The sequence below is a fragment of the Lissotriton vulgaris genome, unplaced genomic scaffold, assembly GCF_964263255.1.
Source record: "Lissotriton vulgaris unplaced genomic scaffold, aLisVul1.2 SCAFFOLD_228, whole genome shotgun sequence".
NCBI lineage: Eukaryota > Metazoa > Chordata > Amphibia > Caudata > Salamandridae > Lissotriton > Lissotriton vulgaris.
Window position 1 is genome coordinate 839,903 of NW_028252959.1, and position 17,083 is coordinate 856,985.

The following is a 17,083-nucleotide window of genomic DNA, read 5'->3' on the forward strand; positions in this document are numbered from 1 at the left end:
TTGGGTGTTCAGTGTTTTTAAGCCATGTTGTACAGCTGCGTGCTTGCTGTGTAACATGGAAGTAAAAAAAAAGCTTTAAACTGGGCAGTGTTGACTGCATCATAGCCCTTTTTAATTTTTTTTTTTTTTTTTACACTTTCAGCCATTTAGAACAGTAGATAAGCTGTTGTGCAACATGGCTAAGAAACCGGGTCGGATTGGGATCACAATTCGGCCCGGGCCCTGACGAAAAAAGTGGCCCACATTCAAGAGGCGTGGCCCATATTTAAGGGGCGTGGCCCACATTCAAGGGGCGTGCCCTTTCATGAAACACCATTTGCACAGACAAGGAATGAAAGTGGGAGGATACTATTCTTGCACACGACACAGGGCCAAGGTGACAATGGCCTACATGCTGAGCAACTAAAAAAAATAGCAAGGCCCCTTCTTGTCACAAAATTATTCCAGCCCTCCAGCACAGGAGCACCTGAAAAGCAGCAAAGCCCCTGCTATTACTAACCTACTCAGCCCTCCCCAGACCTTCAGCTCAGGAGCACATGAACAGAGGTAAGGCCCCTGCAATTAGTAAATGAATCAACCCTCCAGTCCTCTTAGTAAGAAACCTCGAGAAAGCCAATAGATCTTGCATAAGCCAGATCTATTGGCTCTGCCAGTGCTTGTTTCCTAACCTGATGCAAGCCTTCCTAAGAAGCAGCTAATCCTCCTATTGCACATTGACAATCGCTTTGCCCCTATACAACTCTTAGCTGCCTTTCAGCCAGGTTTACCACGTATTTACATTAAGTTCTAATGCATTATATTTTATCCGCGTAGACAGTTAGTGTGATTTCAAACTATTTTGAAATGGGCAATTTTTTTCCCCAAGTGCCGGTTTTCTAGCAGTGGCAAGAACTGCATGTTGTGTGAATGTTTGCATGAGCAAATAGGGAGGCAGGATACTGGAGAAAGAGTGTGTGGGAGAGGCAAGAAGTATGTGGGGCTATGGGCAGAGCTGGCGACTTCGGAACTGGTGAACCAGGTTTGAGTCTTGGCGTCTTGTCCACATCCTGTGATTCTGGGCAAATCACTTAATCTCCCCAGCCTTAATAAAAGAAAGAATTTGAACCTGTGGAATGTTACAGGTGCTCATGTAAAGTGCTGATATCTGCGGATCGGATCGAGCTCACACTATACCAAAAATGGCAAAAAAGCAAAAATCACAGCACGAGCAACTGATGGACACTAATTAAGATGAATTAATCTGTACGTGGCCCATGCCCCAAACAAACAAAAGTAAGGGGTGTAACGCATAATCTGTCAAATTAGAAGGTGGCGAAGAAGAGTTATAAAGATGCCAACGAATGGTAAGTAATAGGCAGGCTAAAATACCATCTTTTTTTTTGCCACAAGTTTGTTGCATGTGCTGCCTGCAAACAAGACCTAAAAAGGAGGGAAAGATATTCCAAACAGTTATGGATTATTTGAACTATTAGCTGTGGGCCGAAAGTTTTTAGCAAAACATCTGCTATCCTTCTTGGAAGAATGGCAGAAAATAAAAACTTTATTCCGTTCCACCCTACGGATTTTTTTCTGTTCACAACATGATTTTATTGTTGACAGCCGAAACAGAGAGAGCGCCTCGCAGGGCACCCAAGGTACCTATAAAAGATGGCTTATATGGATATCAACATTTTCACTGATGACATGATATCGATCATACCAAGAATATATTGCAAAAAGAAATGATAACAAAAAGACATACAACTAGCCACATTGCCTCTGTTTGACAAATAGAATCGCCCCATATATGGGGAGAGTCTCTGCCACACGTAGCCACATCCAGTGTGCGCACTACGCACATTACAGTCCAGTAGATACATAGCGATCATTCTTCAGTATCGCATGGGGGAAGGAGGCTCCAGCTATAGTCAGCCCACCTCTACCAATTTTTTATTACATTTTTTTATTGGTTATTATGGAAAGCACAGTAATACAGTACATGGTTGAACGACACATTGCAGATAACATTAGAAAATCACAAGTCAGCATCAGTCAGTATCTTTCAAGGAACATCTCTCACCAAGCTTTCATGCCGGCGCATTTCCATTTCTACCGTGGGTGACACACAAATATCTCCCCTATGTTTGTTCCAGTGGGACCACTTCCTGTCCCATTTCTTAGGGCACCCCCTTGCCTTATAGACCTCTGTCTCTGCTATCATGCACGGGTCCATTTCCTTGCCCCATAGGGTACCACGAGGCAGGGCTCCATCTCCCCACCCTCTAGCCACCTCTCTTTTCACCATTGTATAACCCAGTGTAGTGAACTGTTTTTCGGTTTCCGTTAGGTCAGTAGCCTCCCAGATATTTAGTAATCCTAATCGTGGGGTGAGAGTTACTTCCTTCCCTATTGCAGTGGACATATGTGTTGTGGCTCCCTCCCACATGGGGCGTACCTCTGGGCATGTCCATAGTGTGTGGTAAAACATGGCTTGTTGGCCACACCCCCTTCCACACATGTCGTCAGGTTTAGCGCCTATTTTTGCCAATACTTTCCCGGTTATGTATGAGCGGTGAAGTATTCTCAGTTGAATCAGGCGGAATCTCTGAGAGATGGCCGCCTCACGGGGGGACATCAGGGCTGACTGCCAGTCTTCGTCTTCTATAGGGCCTACATCATCCTGTCAGCGCTCCCTAAGCTTTAAGAAGACGCCTGGAAGGTTATTACTCAATTTTTTATAAGTTAAGGAAATCGCCTTCAAACTAAGCGGTCTGTCAAGCAGACGGTCTTCACGTGAGGAGGACTCCGGTATATCGTGAAAGGACGGAAAGGCTGTCTGTAACGCTTGTCTAATTTGGAGATACTTGTAAATTTCTCCTTGAGCCAGCTGGTACATGTCTTGGAGCTCAGCAAAAGTCAAAATCGCCCCCTTTTTAACCAAATCCCTTACTGTGGACAGTCCAATGAGGTCCCATTTATCAAACCCGGGCTGATATCCCATTCTCCCCAATTTCTGAGGAAACCAAAGTGGCGTGGCCAGCCTCTAGAGCCTCTTTGTCCCTCTCCAAAAGGCACAGTACCTTACTGTCTGCAAGGAACTGGCGCGCGTCTTCTGCTGTGTAACTAGTAGAGGGGGAATACACCCCTTCAAAGTAGTCGGCAAAGCATTCCACTATGTCTTTCAGGTGTGCTACTGTGTCTCCATCCGGCATCTTCAACTTATGGACCCATCTTGAGCCTTTTTCCCGCCTCTCCAGCCACGCCAGCGCCCTGCCTGTCCTGTCTCCTAACTCATAGTCTGTGCTGCATTGCTCGTTGCCTGGCCATCATTTGCTCTCCTGATTTTAACCTAAACTCATCCTGTTTCAGGAGAAGTCTATGGCTGTTGTCGGGCGTGGGATCACGTGAGTGTTCTCGCTCCAGGTCAAGTTGATCATTTGCCACCTTAGTCCGGAGTTCTCGCTGTTTAGCAGTGTAGCTCGTTTTCAGTGACCTTGCTAAGCCCTTGATAACCACCTTGAAGGCTTCCCAGATAATTTGTGTGCATTCAACCGAACCCACATTTTCAGTGAAGTAATTACCGGTTTTTGTATTGAGCTCGTCCCTAACATCGGGGAGACGTAGAAGCCAAGGGTTGATCACTATTGTCGCTGGTGGTTGACGTTCCCAGTGCGTGAATAATGTCCCCTCTTCCAAATTTTGTAGTGTTTCCGGGGGCATCCCCTCGCTTCCCAGACCGGGATTTCCAGGCCCATACAAGTGTCCAGACCCTCTTCCATACCCGAATCAACGGTGGGGACACATCTTTCCTGGCCCGGGCAATGTCTCTTTTCTCCAGCATGAGGCAGAGAAATAGAAGGTGACACTTATATCTGTTTACACCCGTCATCCTCAATAATGTACAGCATGGCCAGCTTCGGAGAGGATGGAACATCCCACCCCAGAACCTCAGATAGACATGCAAATACCCCCCTCCAGAACCTCAATAGTGTTGGGCAGGACCACCCGATGTGCAGGAAGGTAGCTTCCATAGACCGACAGCCTAAACAATGCAGGGACGTAATTAGCCCAGCGCGCCACAGCCTGTGCCTGGTATAGTAGGATGTATGTAGGTATTTAAATTGGATAAGGTGTAGGCGGGCTGCGATCGCGGCGCTGCAGGCGACTCCAGGGCCTCCACTCAGTCATGTTCCTCACCCTACTGATTTTTTACCGAAATGCTATACAATAAACAGTATTTTTACATTATCTATCATAGGGCAAAAAAACATGCACTACCAAGATGAAGCTTTTTGCGCGATTCCCTGACTAATCTACAGGTTTCGATACAGTGGGTAGGTGTGGACTCTTGACTAAATTAGCCACGTTGGGGATAGCCTTGGGTCTGTTACAATTAATTATTGTTCTCAACAGTGATATGTGGATCAGGGACGGTGGGGACCCCAAAATTCACTACAAACAACTTTTTGAAACAGGGGTACTTCCTGACACTGCTACTCTTCTCTCTCAACATAACAGATATACCAGAAATGCTACAACAAAGCAACGAAGATGCATCAAAACATGCTAGTGTACAGGATTTCTACTTGGCTTAGACTGATGACCCCCCAAAATGGCTTGCAATGGCAGTTGAATCAATTACATGCGTATAGGGGCAACTCTATTAAAATGTCATGCAGCTCATCACAGTAAGCCACCTTGCTGCGTGACAGGGAAAGGTCAGGAGTGCGCTTTATTTAACATAATACAGCGCATTCCTGGCATTTCCCAGTGCTGGCGTACAATGTGCTGCCTAACCCCAACACAGGCACCCCTACACTATGGTGCAAGGGTGCATGCATTTTAAGCAGGATTGTTTTTGCGCAGAAAGGGACACCTTCCTGTACAACAACAATCCCCTGAGGCATTTCCCTCTTTCTAGGGGTGCTGCTAAGTGCAGCACGCCTAGAAAGAGGAAAAACAAGGAGAAATAAGCATATTTCTGCTCTTTATGCCTTCCCTGGGGTGGCGTAGGATTTTGACATTCCCAGATCTACCAGTAATGGTAAATCTGGAAATGCTTCAAAATCTATGGGTGTTCTGTCGGAACACCAAAGCATCACACATGGAACGCCTCCCTGTGGCAGAATAACGCAACACGGCGATTTGCTCTGCGTTACTCTAGATTTATCAAACCATTCAGGGCCATGCAAGGGGGCCGTGAGTGGCCTGATATATCTGCTTTATGAGTTGTCACTCTTGCACCCAGTTGCATGGCTCAAGGGCAACGCAATTCACTGGTGAATAAGGCCCATAATATGGAAACCAATCTTCAAATTAATTACAGTAAGACAAAAGTAATGTAATTTGGATGTAAAAGCCCAAAATATAACTGGCCAGGACTTCTAACTAAGATTGAGTATTTACATTCTTAAACACACCTTGCAGTCAAAATGGGCAAAGACGTAAATTCAGATTCACACATAAAACACTTGAAAAGCAAAACCTCAAGTGCAACTGGAGCCATAAAAAGATTTTTAATGAAATATGGTGAAGATGGATCCCCACAGAATCGAGAAAGACTAGCACCCATGCACTCATCACCAGCAGACTTGACCACTGCAACACACTCTACCCTTGCGCCACTCAGAAACGGCTCAGGAAACTACAGAACACAACACCTTCAACTCCACTGGCTCCCAATCAACAAGAGAATCACCTTCAAGCTCCACACACATGCCTGCAACGCTCTCCACGATGAAGGACTAGCATATCTGAACCACCGCCTAGCATTCTACCTACCCTCCAGACAACTTTGCTACGCTCAACTTGCCCTGGCCACTGTCCCACGGATTCACAAGACCAGAACCGGAGGAAGACCCTTCTCCTACATCGCCGCCAAGACATGGTACACCTTGCCCCTCCATATCATGAAGGACCTCAAGAACCGGGTCTTCGACTGAACCTCCACGACCACACGGGTCAGCAGCCCCTTGAGACCCTCATGGTGAGTAACCGCGCTGTACAAACTCCTGATTGATTGATTAAAAGGTGGGCGGCCTATCTATAACCAATTCTCCCCTATGGTACAATACACTGAAAACCCACCACAATTGATAATTTCTCAGTCTAAGAACTTTAATTTCTCAGTGCCGTTTATGATTTGAGATAGCTCTTAACGTCTCTTAAGACAATAACTAGTATTAATCAATTAAATTACTATATAGACTGTCATGTATCTGGAATGAACACCCTAAAATCATTGATTAAAGAAGAGTGGGTAAAGCCAGATCAAGAGTTATTACTCCCTGAACCTTATATCATCAAAGTGCTGTCAGTTTAAAGTTTTCAGTCCTTGAAAGAATTAATACAAATGCCTCGCGATCAATGTAAGCTACTATTAAAACAAGAAATAAAAGCATACTATTTCCAAAAGGACATAGAGAAATTTATAACATACAAAAGTAATACATATACAATAGTTACATACACACTGTAGAGACAAGTCTAGCTGGATTTCAACATAAACACTTGAGTAAAGAAATCTTATGTACGTTTTAGACTCTTATTCCCTTTACAAGAATTCGATAGCTGTTGGAAAGAAAAAATTCAAGACTAATCTTTGCTGGCTCTGTAACAGAGGTCAGGAATCTTTTGAACTCGTACTGTGTGCGCGACTAGGTTTGCTTGACTTGCGTAAGAAATATCAAAAAAATATTTTCTGGGCAAGAGGAGTCGTAACAATTTCCGAGGCAACGTTATACTGTTTTACAGGTACAACACCAAAAAAATTGAACATGCTATGAAATATCTAGGCTTGGCTATGAATTAGGTTGAAAGTACAAATACTGGATAATCTTTACATTGAATGCTTTCAAAATATTGACAGTCGATTTTATGAATAATTACTATTGTCTTGAACTGTGGTTTTAAGAAATAATTATTATGTCTGATTGTACATGAAACTTACACAATAAAGAATGTGTTAACAGTATTACTGCAGAAAATGAAGAAAAATGTTACTGCCTGCGTCCATACTCCTGCTGTGCATCTGAGCAGAAACAATACCTCACAGTTTAGTAAAACGCTCAAAACTGATATCACCCAGGAGCCACCAGTACCTTTTTGATAAATCGTAGCCCTAATCAGTTAGCATCTATTTTCATCCTTCTGTCAGCCTCTATTTCAGAGTACTCCAAGACCTTGCAGTTTACTCAAAGACAACCCACCACACCTTTAATTTTCCCAGATGTAGGCTTTGCCCCTTGCAAATCATGTTCTTTGGCTGCTTTAGATCAGTCCTAGATGAAGATACTCTTCAGACTTTGCAATAAGCTTTGCAAATGAATTTGCTACTGTAACTGCCTTATTGTTGATTGAAGCTGTAAGAACATTGACACTCTATGCTTTAAACTTCTGTACAAGTAACGTATATGGTTGCATACATAAGTGTTAAAACAGTAGTAGTTCCCTAAAATAGACTATGGAGATATCCTTGGTGTTGGGGAAGGGACGAGGAAAAAGAACAGAACTGGGTTTATGCCTCATCACTTCCTACTAGCACAACTGAAAATAATCTTTAGCCTAATCATTATATCATTCTTGTATGATCCATGTTCTCTTCCATGTTTTACAATAGCTTGATATTAATTATAATTTTATTTTTTTTGTCTAGTGACATTTGGGCTCTGGGTTGTGTTCTTTATGAAATGTGCACACTGAAACATGCAGTAAGTATGCTCCTTCAAATATTTATAAAACCCAACATAAATCGTAAATGCATATTTTTGTGGACAGTTAAAATTATTAATGCGTGTTATTCAGTTTGCTGCTCTTGAAATCCATTGCTAAATGTAGTCAAGAGTAGTTTTGTATATTCTTGCTGGTTAGATGAAGCATCACCCTCAGAGTTAGGACACCAGCTCAGAAACAACTGCCTCTGCAGATTAAATTCCGAATGGTTCACTCCTGGGTCCCCTTTCACAGTGCCAGATGAGAGAAGCTCTTCCTTTTACACTGATCCGTCCTTACATTGATCTCAGCAGTTGTTACAAATCATGCTCCTCAATTCCATCAGCGCCAAGTATGGGAGTTGATGTATGCATAAAAGGGCAGCACACATTTAATGGAGAGATAATAAAACAATCCTTCATTTAATTTTAAACTATACAAAGTACCCAAAACCCTACAGTATAAATGGTGATTGATAAATCTAAAAACCGAAACAATATGCAATATTTGAATGAAGTCATAAGCTTTGTTGGAAGTAGGCCATTGTTACTGGTCAGCTCTCCGAAGACTTTACTTTATTGGAGTTACCAGTTTTGCAATAGCCCTTTTACAAATCAGTGAAACCTTAAGTGAAACCATCTCTGTACACCTGTTCTAATAGATTGCACACATTTTCCATGATCTCTTTTCTCCTCTGTTGCCTGTCCTTGGCAGTGTGTTGACCTTGCCCAAATTACATGGTTTCTTGTTTGATTTTGTCTTTTAGTGGGAAGTCTCTCAAACAGCTGTGCTACCATCTTTTTTTACTTATTTCTACGACAAGAAGCCAAGAAGTTTCGGTATTGGCCACAGGTGATCCATGTTAGCTGTACTGCTCTGTCACCCAATATTGACTTAACAATCTGTCTTATACCAAGATGAGCAGCTGGGTCAAAATTCATGTTTATTGCCACTTTTGAGCAGATACAGAGACTCAGAAAATTTAAAACCCTTGAGAAAAGGCGAGTACGGGGCGTGGCTAGCCACCGAGCAAGATGGCGGTCTAGTTGAAGAGCTCCGTGGATAACGCGGCCCTTTAATAAATCCGAGTGCCCATCCGACACTTTACTGACCTCCGGGGGCTGGTGTCGAGGTCCGCTGCCGAGCGAAGAAAGCTGGTGAAATCCCGATACTCATCCGTTGCCGGGAAGTGCTTTAACCTGCGAGGGCTGAGTAGCGGCCTACCCGCGAGGCAGAGGCCGGGGACTAAAGTTTGTGGCAGTGCCGACCTGAGGCCCGAGCCAGCTGGAGACCCTGCAGCAGTGAACCGTCGGCGTGCAACGCACGCAGCGAGACCCCAAGACGGACCTTCCTATGCAGAAGCGGCGGTGAGTGTGAGCCGTGCCTGTACACCTGCAGTGGTGAATTTGGCCAAGGTGGTATAATACCTTTGCCGCCGGCCGGGACCCGCGGGGCGGTCGTTCCGCCCGTGCTGGGAGGACCTGTGGCAACGATCGACTTGGCAGAGGAGCGGTGGCGACAGGTGCTCACTACCGCCAGAGACCAATACAAATGCACCGGAGAGGACATAGTGGTGCGCTGATACTGGGGGCCGAACAGCACAGGGTCTAAAACGCCGCATATGCGCCAGCGGGTGCCGAACGTAGTAGCGCTATCTCTGCTGCCCCTAACACCCACTGGGACCCAATCACGGCGCCACCGTCCACCATCTGAGCCTACTGAGAAGCCCCGGTGCCTGAGCTGGAGAGACCTGAGGCAAGTGTGGCTCCCTAGCTGTCGCTATCTCTAGGCCGTCTTCTAGTGGGCACTACCTGCTCCCCAGACTCACCCCACCACTACAACGCTCATAGACTTGTTGTACCCTTCCAGCAACGGTTGGGGCCCTGCCACCGGGAACTGCGGCAAGCCAGTAATAAAGCTCTCCATTCCACTGCAGTGGTGCATACATAAATAGACAGAGACGCGACGTGAGGATAGAATTCGTGACGCGGGGTGACCCAAGACTGGGAGCCATCTTCCTGTGAACCTGCCAGAGCAACGGGAGAAAAGAAGGCCTGCAACTCGGGACACGCGGTAACTGGACACAAGGACACGCTAACAGACGAACTTCCTTTCCCCATTACAGTTTACGCGGCCAGAAGGCAGTCTCGCGCTAAGCAGGGAGTAGTCCACTCCACATAAAAAGCAACATGGCCAGCAGAGGTCCCAGGAACAACTCCACACAAGCCAAACTAGACAAGTTTGCCTTTGAAAAAAGCTCTGCACCACAGTCGGAGTCGCGCACGTCTACAGGCAAATACCAGGACGGAGGAGAGGCAAAAAAAATAACACTGGAAGACATTATGAAGGCGCTCTCAAGCGTCCAAACTACAGTTGGCTCCATTTCCACCGACGTCTCGCTCCTATGGGCAGATCTTCACAAGATGGAGGACAGAGTGAAGGAGGTAGAGATAGTAACAAAATAGTTAGTAACGGACGCATCGGACCTGCATATAGCTGTCTCCCAACTCCAAAAAGAAAACAGACTGCTTGCAGAGAAGCTTAATGATCAGGAAGGTCGCGCAAGACGCAATAATGTGCGTATAATTGGCATTCCGGAGACAGAGGGCAAGCAAGCAATGGATTTATACGTGGAGGAACTGATACAAACAAGGCTGCAACCCATGTGGCTCTCCAACTTCTTTTCAGTGGAGCGGGCACACATGGTGCCCGGCGGCAGGCCAAAACCGGGGGCGCCCCCGAGACCGGTACTTGTAAAATTGTTCAACTACAGGGATAGGGACGCGATTCTACAGGCCGCAAAGGTATCTCCTCCCATTCAACTGCAAAATTCTGCTATAACCTTTTTCCCTGACTACACGGCAGCGGTCTCCAGATGCAGGAGAAGCTTCCTAGAAGTCAAGAAGCTCCTTAGGACACAGGAAATACCCTATTCCATGCTATTTCCTGTGAGACTTCGTGTGGTAGCTGATGGCCGAACGTGGTTCTTCGATACACCGAAGGCGGCGCAAGACTGGATCGAGGGGTGGCGGCCTGTGGAGAAACCTCATTGTGGGAACAGACAACACCGCCGGCGTGAAGAGGAGGACGTCCCGGGAACGCAAGATGCAAGACACTTGGAATCAGAACAAGCACCAAACCATGAGGAGGAGTAAGCAGCAAAGCGACGCTGTCAACACTTCCAAGACTACCATCAAACCGTACAATCATACAGAAAGACTGCGGCTGGACTGGCTGTGGTGGCGGGCTGAGACGGACTCTGGAGGGTGAGAAGGGCTGGGGCCTCCACTGGACCTCTTGCCCCTGATAAGCAAGTACCTTGTGTTTGGGAGGGGAAAAGCGCTCTGCTGAGTTGGGGTGGCGGGCAGTTTTAGAACCGCTAAGCAGGGAGGCAGGGATGGTGGGGGGGGGCTCGGGGAGGGGAGAGTTGTTAGTTCCTTTGATTTGTTCAAAATGTTTAGAGGCACTAATGATAAGAGAGGACAGCGATTCGCTCATAAGCTTACAGGAGAAATTGTTAGTATTGCTGTCTGCTTCTCTGTTTTTGTCTGGTTAGTATGGTCTTTCAGGGCCTGTATGACTGAACTGGCAGCTGCGTGTCTTCTGCAACGATATGTCTTGATACTGCAGAGAGATGATAAACTTTGTTTTTGTGATATATGTCTGCACACACTACACAGGACGCTAATCATTCTATGACCCAACCGACCCCGGGGACTCCGCTGACTATGTTGACCTGGAATGTACGGGGCCCTTGGGGATAAGGTGAAAAGAGGCTTGGTGCTGCAGTATTTAAAACGATGCGCACCTGCGGTAGCCCTTCTGCAAGAAATGCATCTGATGGGATCTACTTGCAAGGCCATGGACAGGAACTTCCCACTTATAATACATCAGACGCGGATTGATGACCAGGGCCGCTTCGCAGCCATTACTTGCCAATGGGAGGGGACTTTTTAAAATTTCGTCTCTGTGTACATCCCCCCGTCCTTGCATGCCACGGCACACTCGGCGCTTACGGCGTTCCTACTTGAATTACCGGTGGCGGTGATGGTGTTAGGGGGCAACTTTAATGATATTGTGGATGGTACATTGGATAGGCACCCCATGAAACTGACGAGGCCACACAACCGTCGTATGACGGGACTCATGGACGCCTTAGGGCTTGCAGACGCATGGAGATACAGGCACCCCACTATCAGACAATACACATTCCACTCCGTGGTACACGATTGTCTCACACGTATAGATTATTTTTTGGTAACAGCGGACGGACTGGGTGGAATAGATAAGGTAGATATCCGCCCCAGGGGTATATCCGATCATTCGCCAATATTGCTCACCTATACGCGCCATCTGACACTCCGGCGCCGTGTGTTCCACATCCATCCTAGCTACTTACAAGTATCTGAGGTCTTGAAGGGTATCTTAAGCACTACTACAAATTTCTTCCAGGAAAACCTAGGATCTGTAGATTCCCCTAGTACCCTTTGGGAAGCCTACAAAGTGGTGACTCGTGGTCCAGCTATAGCATTAATTACTGGCCATAAACGAAACAAGCGGGCTGAACTCGATCAGGCGGAAGCAGATTTGATGGAAGAAACGGCTCTACATGCAGCCAGCCCGACTCCTCTCACTGCACAACGAGTGCGACTTAAACAGGCCGAATATGTGGCATACCAAAAGGTGGCGGTCCTAGATAGACTCCAGGCCACGAGACACAGGGTGTATGAGCTAGGAGATAAGGCAGGAAAAATGCTAGCCTGGCTAGTCAAAAAGGAGAAAGCGGGGAGGGTTATTGCACAACTGCGTGCCTTTGATGGCTCCCTGCTGACGGCTCCAGGAGATATCGTAGATACACTGGCTGATCACTTCAAGACAGTATATGCCTCCTGTACTGCGTTCACAGTTGAGGAAGCACACGGCTACATAAAAGATCTCTCCATGCCACGGCTTACACCAGAGGCGGCGCTGCTACTGGAGGCTGACCTCACAGTCGAGGAAGTGGAGATAGCCATTGGCTCCCTGGCGTCCGGCAAGGCTGTGGGCCCCAACGGCTTCACATTCGAACTATATAAACGCACCGCTCAGGTGACAGCTCCCTTCCTTCTGAGCATGTTCCACAATAGTCTCCAGGTGGGTGCCACAATTGTGGCAATCCATAAACCGGGCAAACCGCCAACGGATTGTAACTCGTACCGCCCGATTTCACTAATCAACGCCGAACCAAAGATTTTAGCCAAACTGCTGGCGATGCGACTGACTCCACATCTTGCGTCCCTGGTAGGGCCCGACCAATCAAAATTCATGCCCCACTGCAGTACGCTCTTAACTTGAGGCGACTCCACGCGGTGCTTGCTCGCCGGTCTTGTATTCAAGAACCTGCGGTTATCCTCTCCCTTGACGCCAGTATGGCGTTCGATACGGTGAATGGCCGTTCCTGTTTGCTGCGCTACAACACTTGGGATTCGGACCCAAGTTCAGCGCCTGGATCCGCTTACTTTACAACAACCCGTTGGCGCAAGTAGCAGCCAATGGGCATATGTCCAGGGATTTCCCACTGGCGCGAGGCACACGACAGGGATGCCCGTTGTCCCCCCTGTTGTTCGTGCTGATACTGGAACTGCTCGCAGCATGGCTTAGATGGGAGCCCTCTATCAGAGGACTCCAATGGACTGACACCTGGGAGGACCGCATATCTCTATATGCGGATGACATACTTTTATATCTCACCTCCCCTAGAAAATCCATCCTGGAGTTGCTGAATGTTTGCGAGAAGTTTGGTAGGGTGTCCGGATACAGGATAAACTGGTCCAAGTCAGTCCTGCATGTTCTGGTTGGCCCGCCTCCGCGGCTGCCTGCGGACTGCCGACTGCGTGTCACTAACGATGCTTTTAAGTATCTGGGTTTGTATGCAACATCTTTCTTTCTTTGATAACTTTATTTCGGTCATAGACCATAAAAGTGCAATAAAATATGTACAAGCACAATGTTAAGATATAAATACATCAAGTTAAAAAGTTATTAAACAGTAGATATCAAAGTAGTAGTTATGAATGGAAGCGGTCGTCCCTTAGTCCTTGTGCATTATAACAGATCTTCTCCTCCACATACCGAGAAGAAACCTGGAAACAGCGAAGACAATGGTGGGGGGGGGGGTAGTATCATAAGTTAAGACTCTACGGGCCAGAGCACAGTGCCTGAAGCCCAAGTTCTTGCAAAGTGGGATGATCCAGCACTTCCGAATTTCGCCATATGCTGGGCAGAAAAAGAGGACGTGTGTAAGGTCTTCCCTGTCATAATTACAGGCAGGACAGTTAGGTTTCGTCGCTTTAGCCCATCTTGAAGTGAATTCTCCAACTGGTAGGGAGCCATGTCTCAGTTGAATGTAAAGCTTTCTTGCCAGTGGAGGTTGCACCAAGTCCAAAAACGCCTCCATCCTGAATTCATCTTTGGTTATCAGAAACTCATTAGATAGTCTGCCCAGGGATTTAGAGGAATGTATGCAACATCTGATTCCACTGAGTTCTATAACAAAAATCTAATTCCCCAATTGAACCGCCTCAAACGTGATGTTGCGGTGTGGCGCTCCCTCCCCCTAACACTGCTGGGAAGGGCAGCGCTCTATAAAATGATGGCACTGCCGCGCTTCCTCTATGTCCTCGAAAACACTCCATTCTTGGTCCCACAAACCTATTTTAAGACTATAGCAGCGGAGGTCACAGCTTACTGTGGGGGAATAAACCAGCGCGGATTGCACAGGACAAACTCGTGCGTAGCTGGTACGATGGGGGGATAGCACCACCGAACTTGCACCTTAAGTTAATAAATTATTGGTTGCACCCCCCACAGGACGAGCCGGCGTATCAGGTGGACAGGCACAATCTGGAAGAAAGAGGCCTGATGGCTAATCTCTATTTGCGCCGTAAACCTCCAGGGCTGATTGGACCCGCCGAGCACACAATACATATTTGGTACCAGGCGCATACGCGACTGAAATGTGCAGAGTCAATCACGCAGATGACGCCGCTGTGGGACTCCCAACAGTTGGGCTTCCTACGCAGGAGTAAAGGCTTCCAAAACTGGGACAATATTGGCATCTCGGTGGTGGGGGATCTTTGGAAAAAGGAAATGGTGGTCGACTTTCAGCATCTTCAAACACAATATGGCATGGCGCAGACGGAGAAATTCAGGTATTTGCAAATCCGTCATGCGCTTCAGACAGCCATACCACCGGGCACTATACTACAGGAAGCCAATCCACTGGAAGATATGCTCCTGACGGAACACATGACAGATAAGGCGACCTCCCTAACGTACCGTAAATTGATCAATAATTTGCCGGACCCCACATCCAAGCTGAGACAGACCTGGTCCCAGGAGGTGGGTGACTTTGATGATTCGGAGTGGCAGGAAGCCCTGTCCTTGCCCTGTGAGACGGCGATCCCGTGCAGACTCCGACTGGTCCAACTCAAAGTATTGCACCGCACATACTACACCAGGACAACTCTTCACGTAATGGGGGCAGCGGAACATAAATACTGTTTGCGCAGCTGTGGAGGAGAAGGCACATTTTACCACACTATTTGGGATTGTCCCCACATTGCGGCTTATTGGGTCAAAATAATGTGCACTGTTTCTCAAGCACTAGAAATCTCGGTCCTCCTGGAACCGAGGCGCTGCCTATTGAATGTATGGGAAGCAAATGACCTTAACCATCAGGAACAGGATTGGGCTATGCTTGGTATGATGATGGCGAAACGGAATATTGCTATGTTGTGGGGGTCAGGAACGTTGCCTACGCTTCACAAGTGGTGTAAAGATATGGACGAGGCAATGGTAGCAGAAAAGGCGGTCTTTATACATCGTGGATGCCCACAAAATTGGGAAAAGGTCTGGGGGGCCTGGAATAAGTTTAGAGGAGACATTTTGCGAACCACCAGAACTTGATGGAGATTCTTTTGCCTTGTGATGAAGCCCTTGTATTGCGGATGACGGGGAGGACTGGGTTGTGGGTACGGGTCTGAATTAGAGATATCTGGATATGTTACACTAATTTGCTATCCCTTGATATATATGAAACTGCAGACAAAGATGAATACTGTTTCGTATATGTTTGCCCTGAATTGTGCCTAAATAAAAACCTTTTAAAAAAAATAGTAAAAAAGGGCGAGTAGGCAAGCTCATTGTATGTAGAGATTTAAAAAAAAAATGTTTAACTTGTATTATGCAAATACATAAACAAATTGGCATCAATATAGCGTACATAGGCATATTGTTGATATTATCAATGGCACGTAGAACAGATGGTCGCATCCGGGGGGAAAGATACCATGGGGTCACATAAGTATCCAAAAGCATATTACAGTGAGGAGGGAGCATGGGGTATAGCACCACTTCACATTGTGCATATAACTGAGGTCAGTCCTTTCACTCCGTGGCAAGGGGCGGCCCACTTTCAACATCCAACCCACTCTCCTCGCCATCAGTTGTATCCTGCAAGGAGGACTCCCTCTCTGCCAACCCAGAGGAACACAACTCCCGCCAAATCATTAGGTCTTCTTGCTACTTCTCGTCCCTCTGTCGTAAATATTTAATTTACTCTCTTAATTTCTATGCAGGTAAGTACTTAATCAATAATAACTCAATCAGAAAGAAGGAGGCAGAGTCCGTGGTGTTAGAGTTCTTAGGGGTTTTATTCCTTAAAAAGGAATGGTCATAGCTTAGCTATCATGTTCCCGCAACCACACAGGGTTCAGGAAGGGATAGAAGAGTGCGCACCACATTTTATTGACGGTACATAGCTTATATACTTAATTCATTGTCATAGAAAAGCATGTGGTAGGCGTAACAGCTGAGAGAAGACAAGATAACAGTAACCACGTGTTAGCAATACGTAATCAGAAGGCGTGAACTAGAGGTGTGTGCTAGAAACGTCACCAGATAGGTGTCACAGAAGGGGTGGCACTAACAGAAATGTTGCAATGTCAGCAGAAATCGGAAACTTGGATGCGCGCGCAGCTGCATGACGTGTATCTGGAGGGTGCAGGAAACTTGACATTTACACTGACGGAAAGAGACAGAAGTCTGGCATGTCAGATCAACTTGTACTTCTATCATATCTGATATCTGATGTTTGGGAACCATACTATCTGGAGGGAAAGGTCTCTAGGGCAGAAGCTATTCTATACTGACTGTGAGTGCGTGTATAAGCGCCTGAGTGTCTGCATGAGAAACGTGGGGGCATGGGCCTTCCATGGGAGCCTGGTAACAGAGGCTATGAATTACTTGCACGGAGACAGGTTGGCCCTTTGCTCTACAGATGAGGGAGATGTTTACTGAAGCTAGCAGGCAGGAATGTATTTTCGAGGAGCGGAACAGATAACTCGAAGGTTAT

General features: G+C 46.7%; 1 protein-coding gene across 2 annotated transcripts in view; it reads left to right on the forward strand.

Moving 5' to 3' along the window:
• The window catches only part of LOC147661202 (serine/threonine-protein kinase Nek1-like), a 1,124,062-nt gene that overhangs the window by 212,291 nt on the left and 894,688 nt on the right, over nucleotides 1–17,083 (forward strand). For both annotated transcript variants that reach the window (XM_086951243.1, XM_086951242.1), the window contains exon 7: nucleotides 7,634–7,688. In XM_086951243.1, the coding sequence (XP_086807369.1) occupies nucleotides 7,634–7,688 (55 nt within the window). The remainder of the gene's footprint in view (nucleotides 1–7,633; nucleotides 7,689–17,083) is intronic.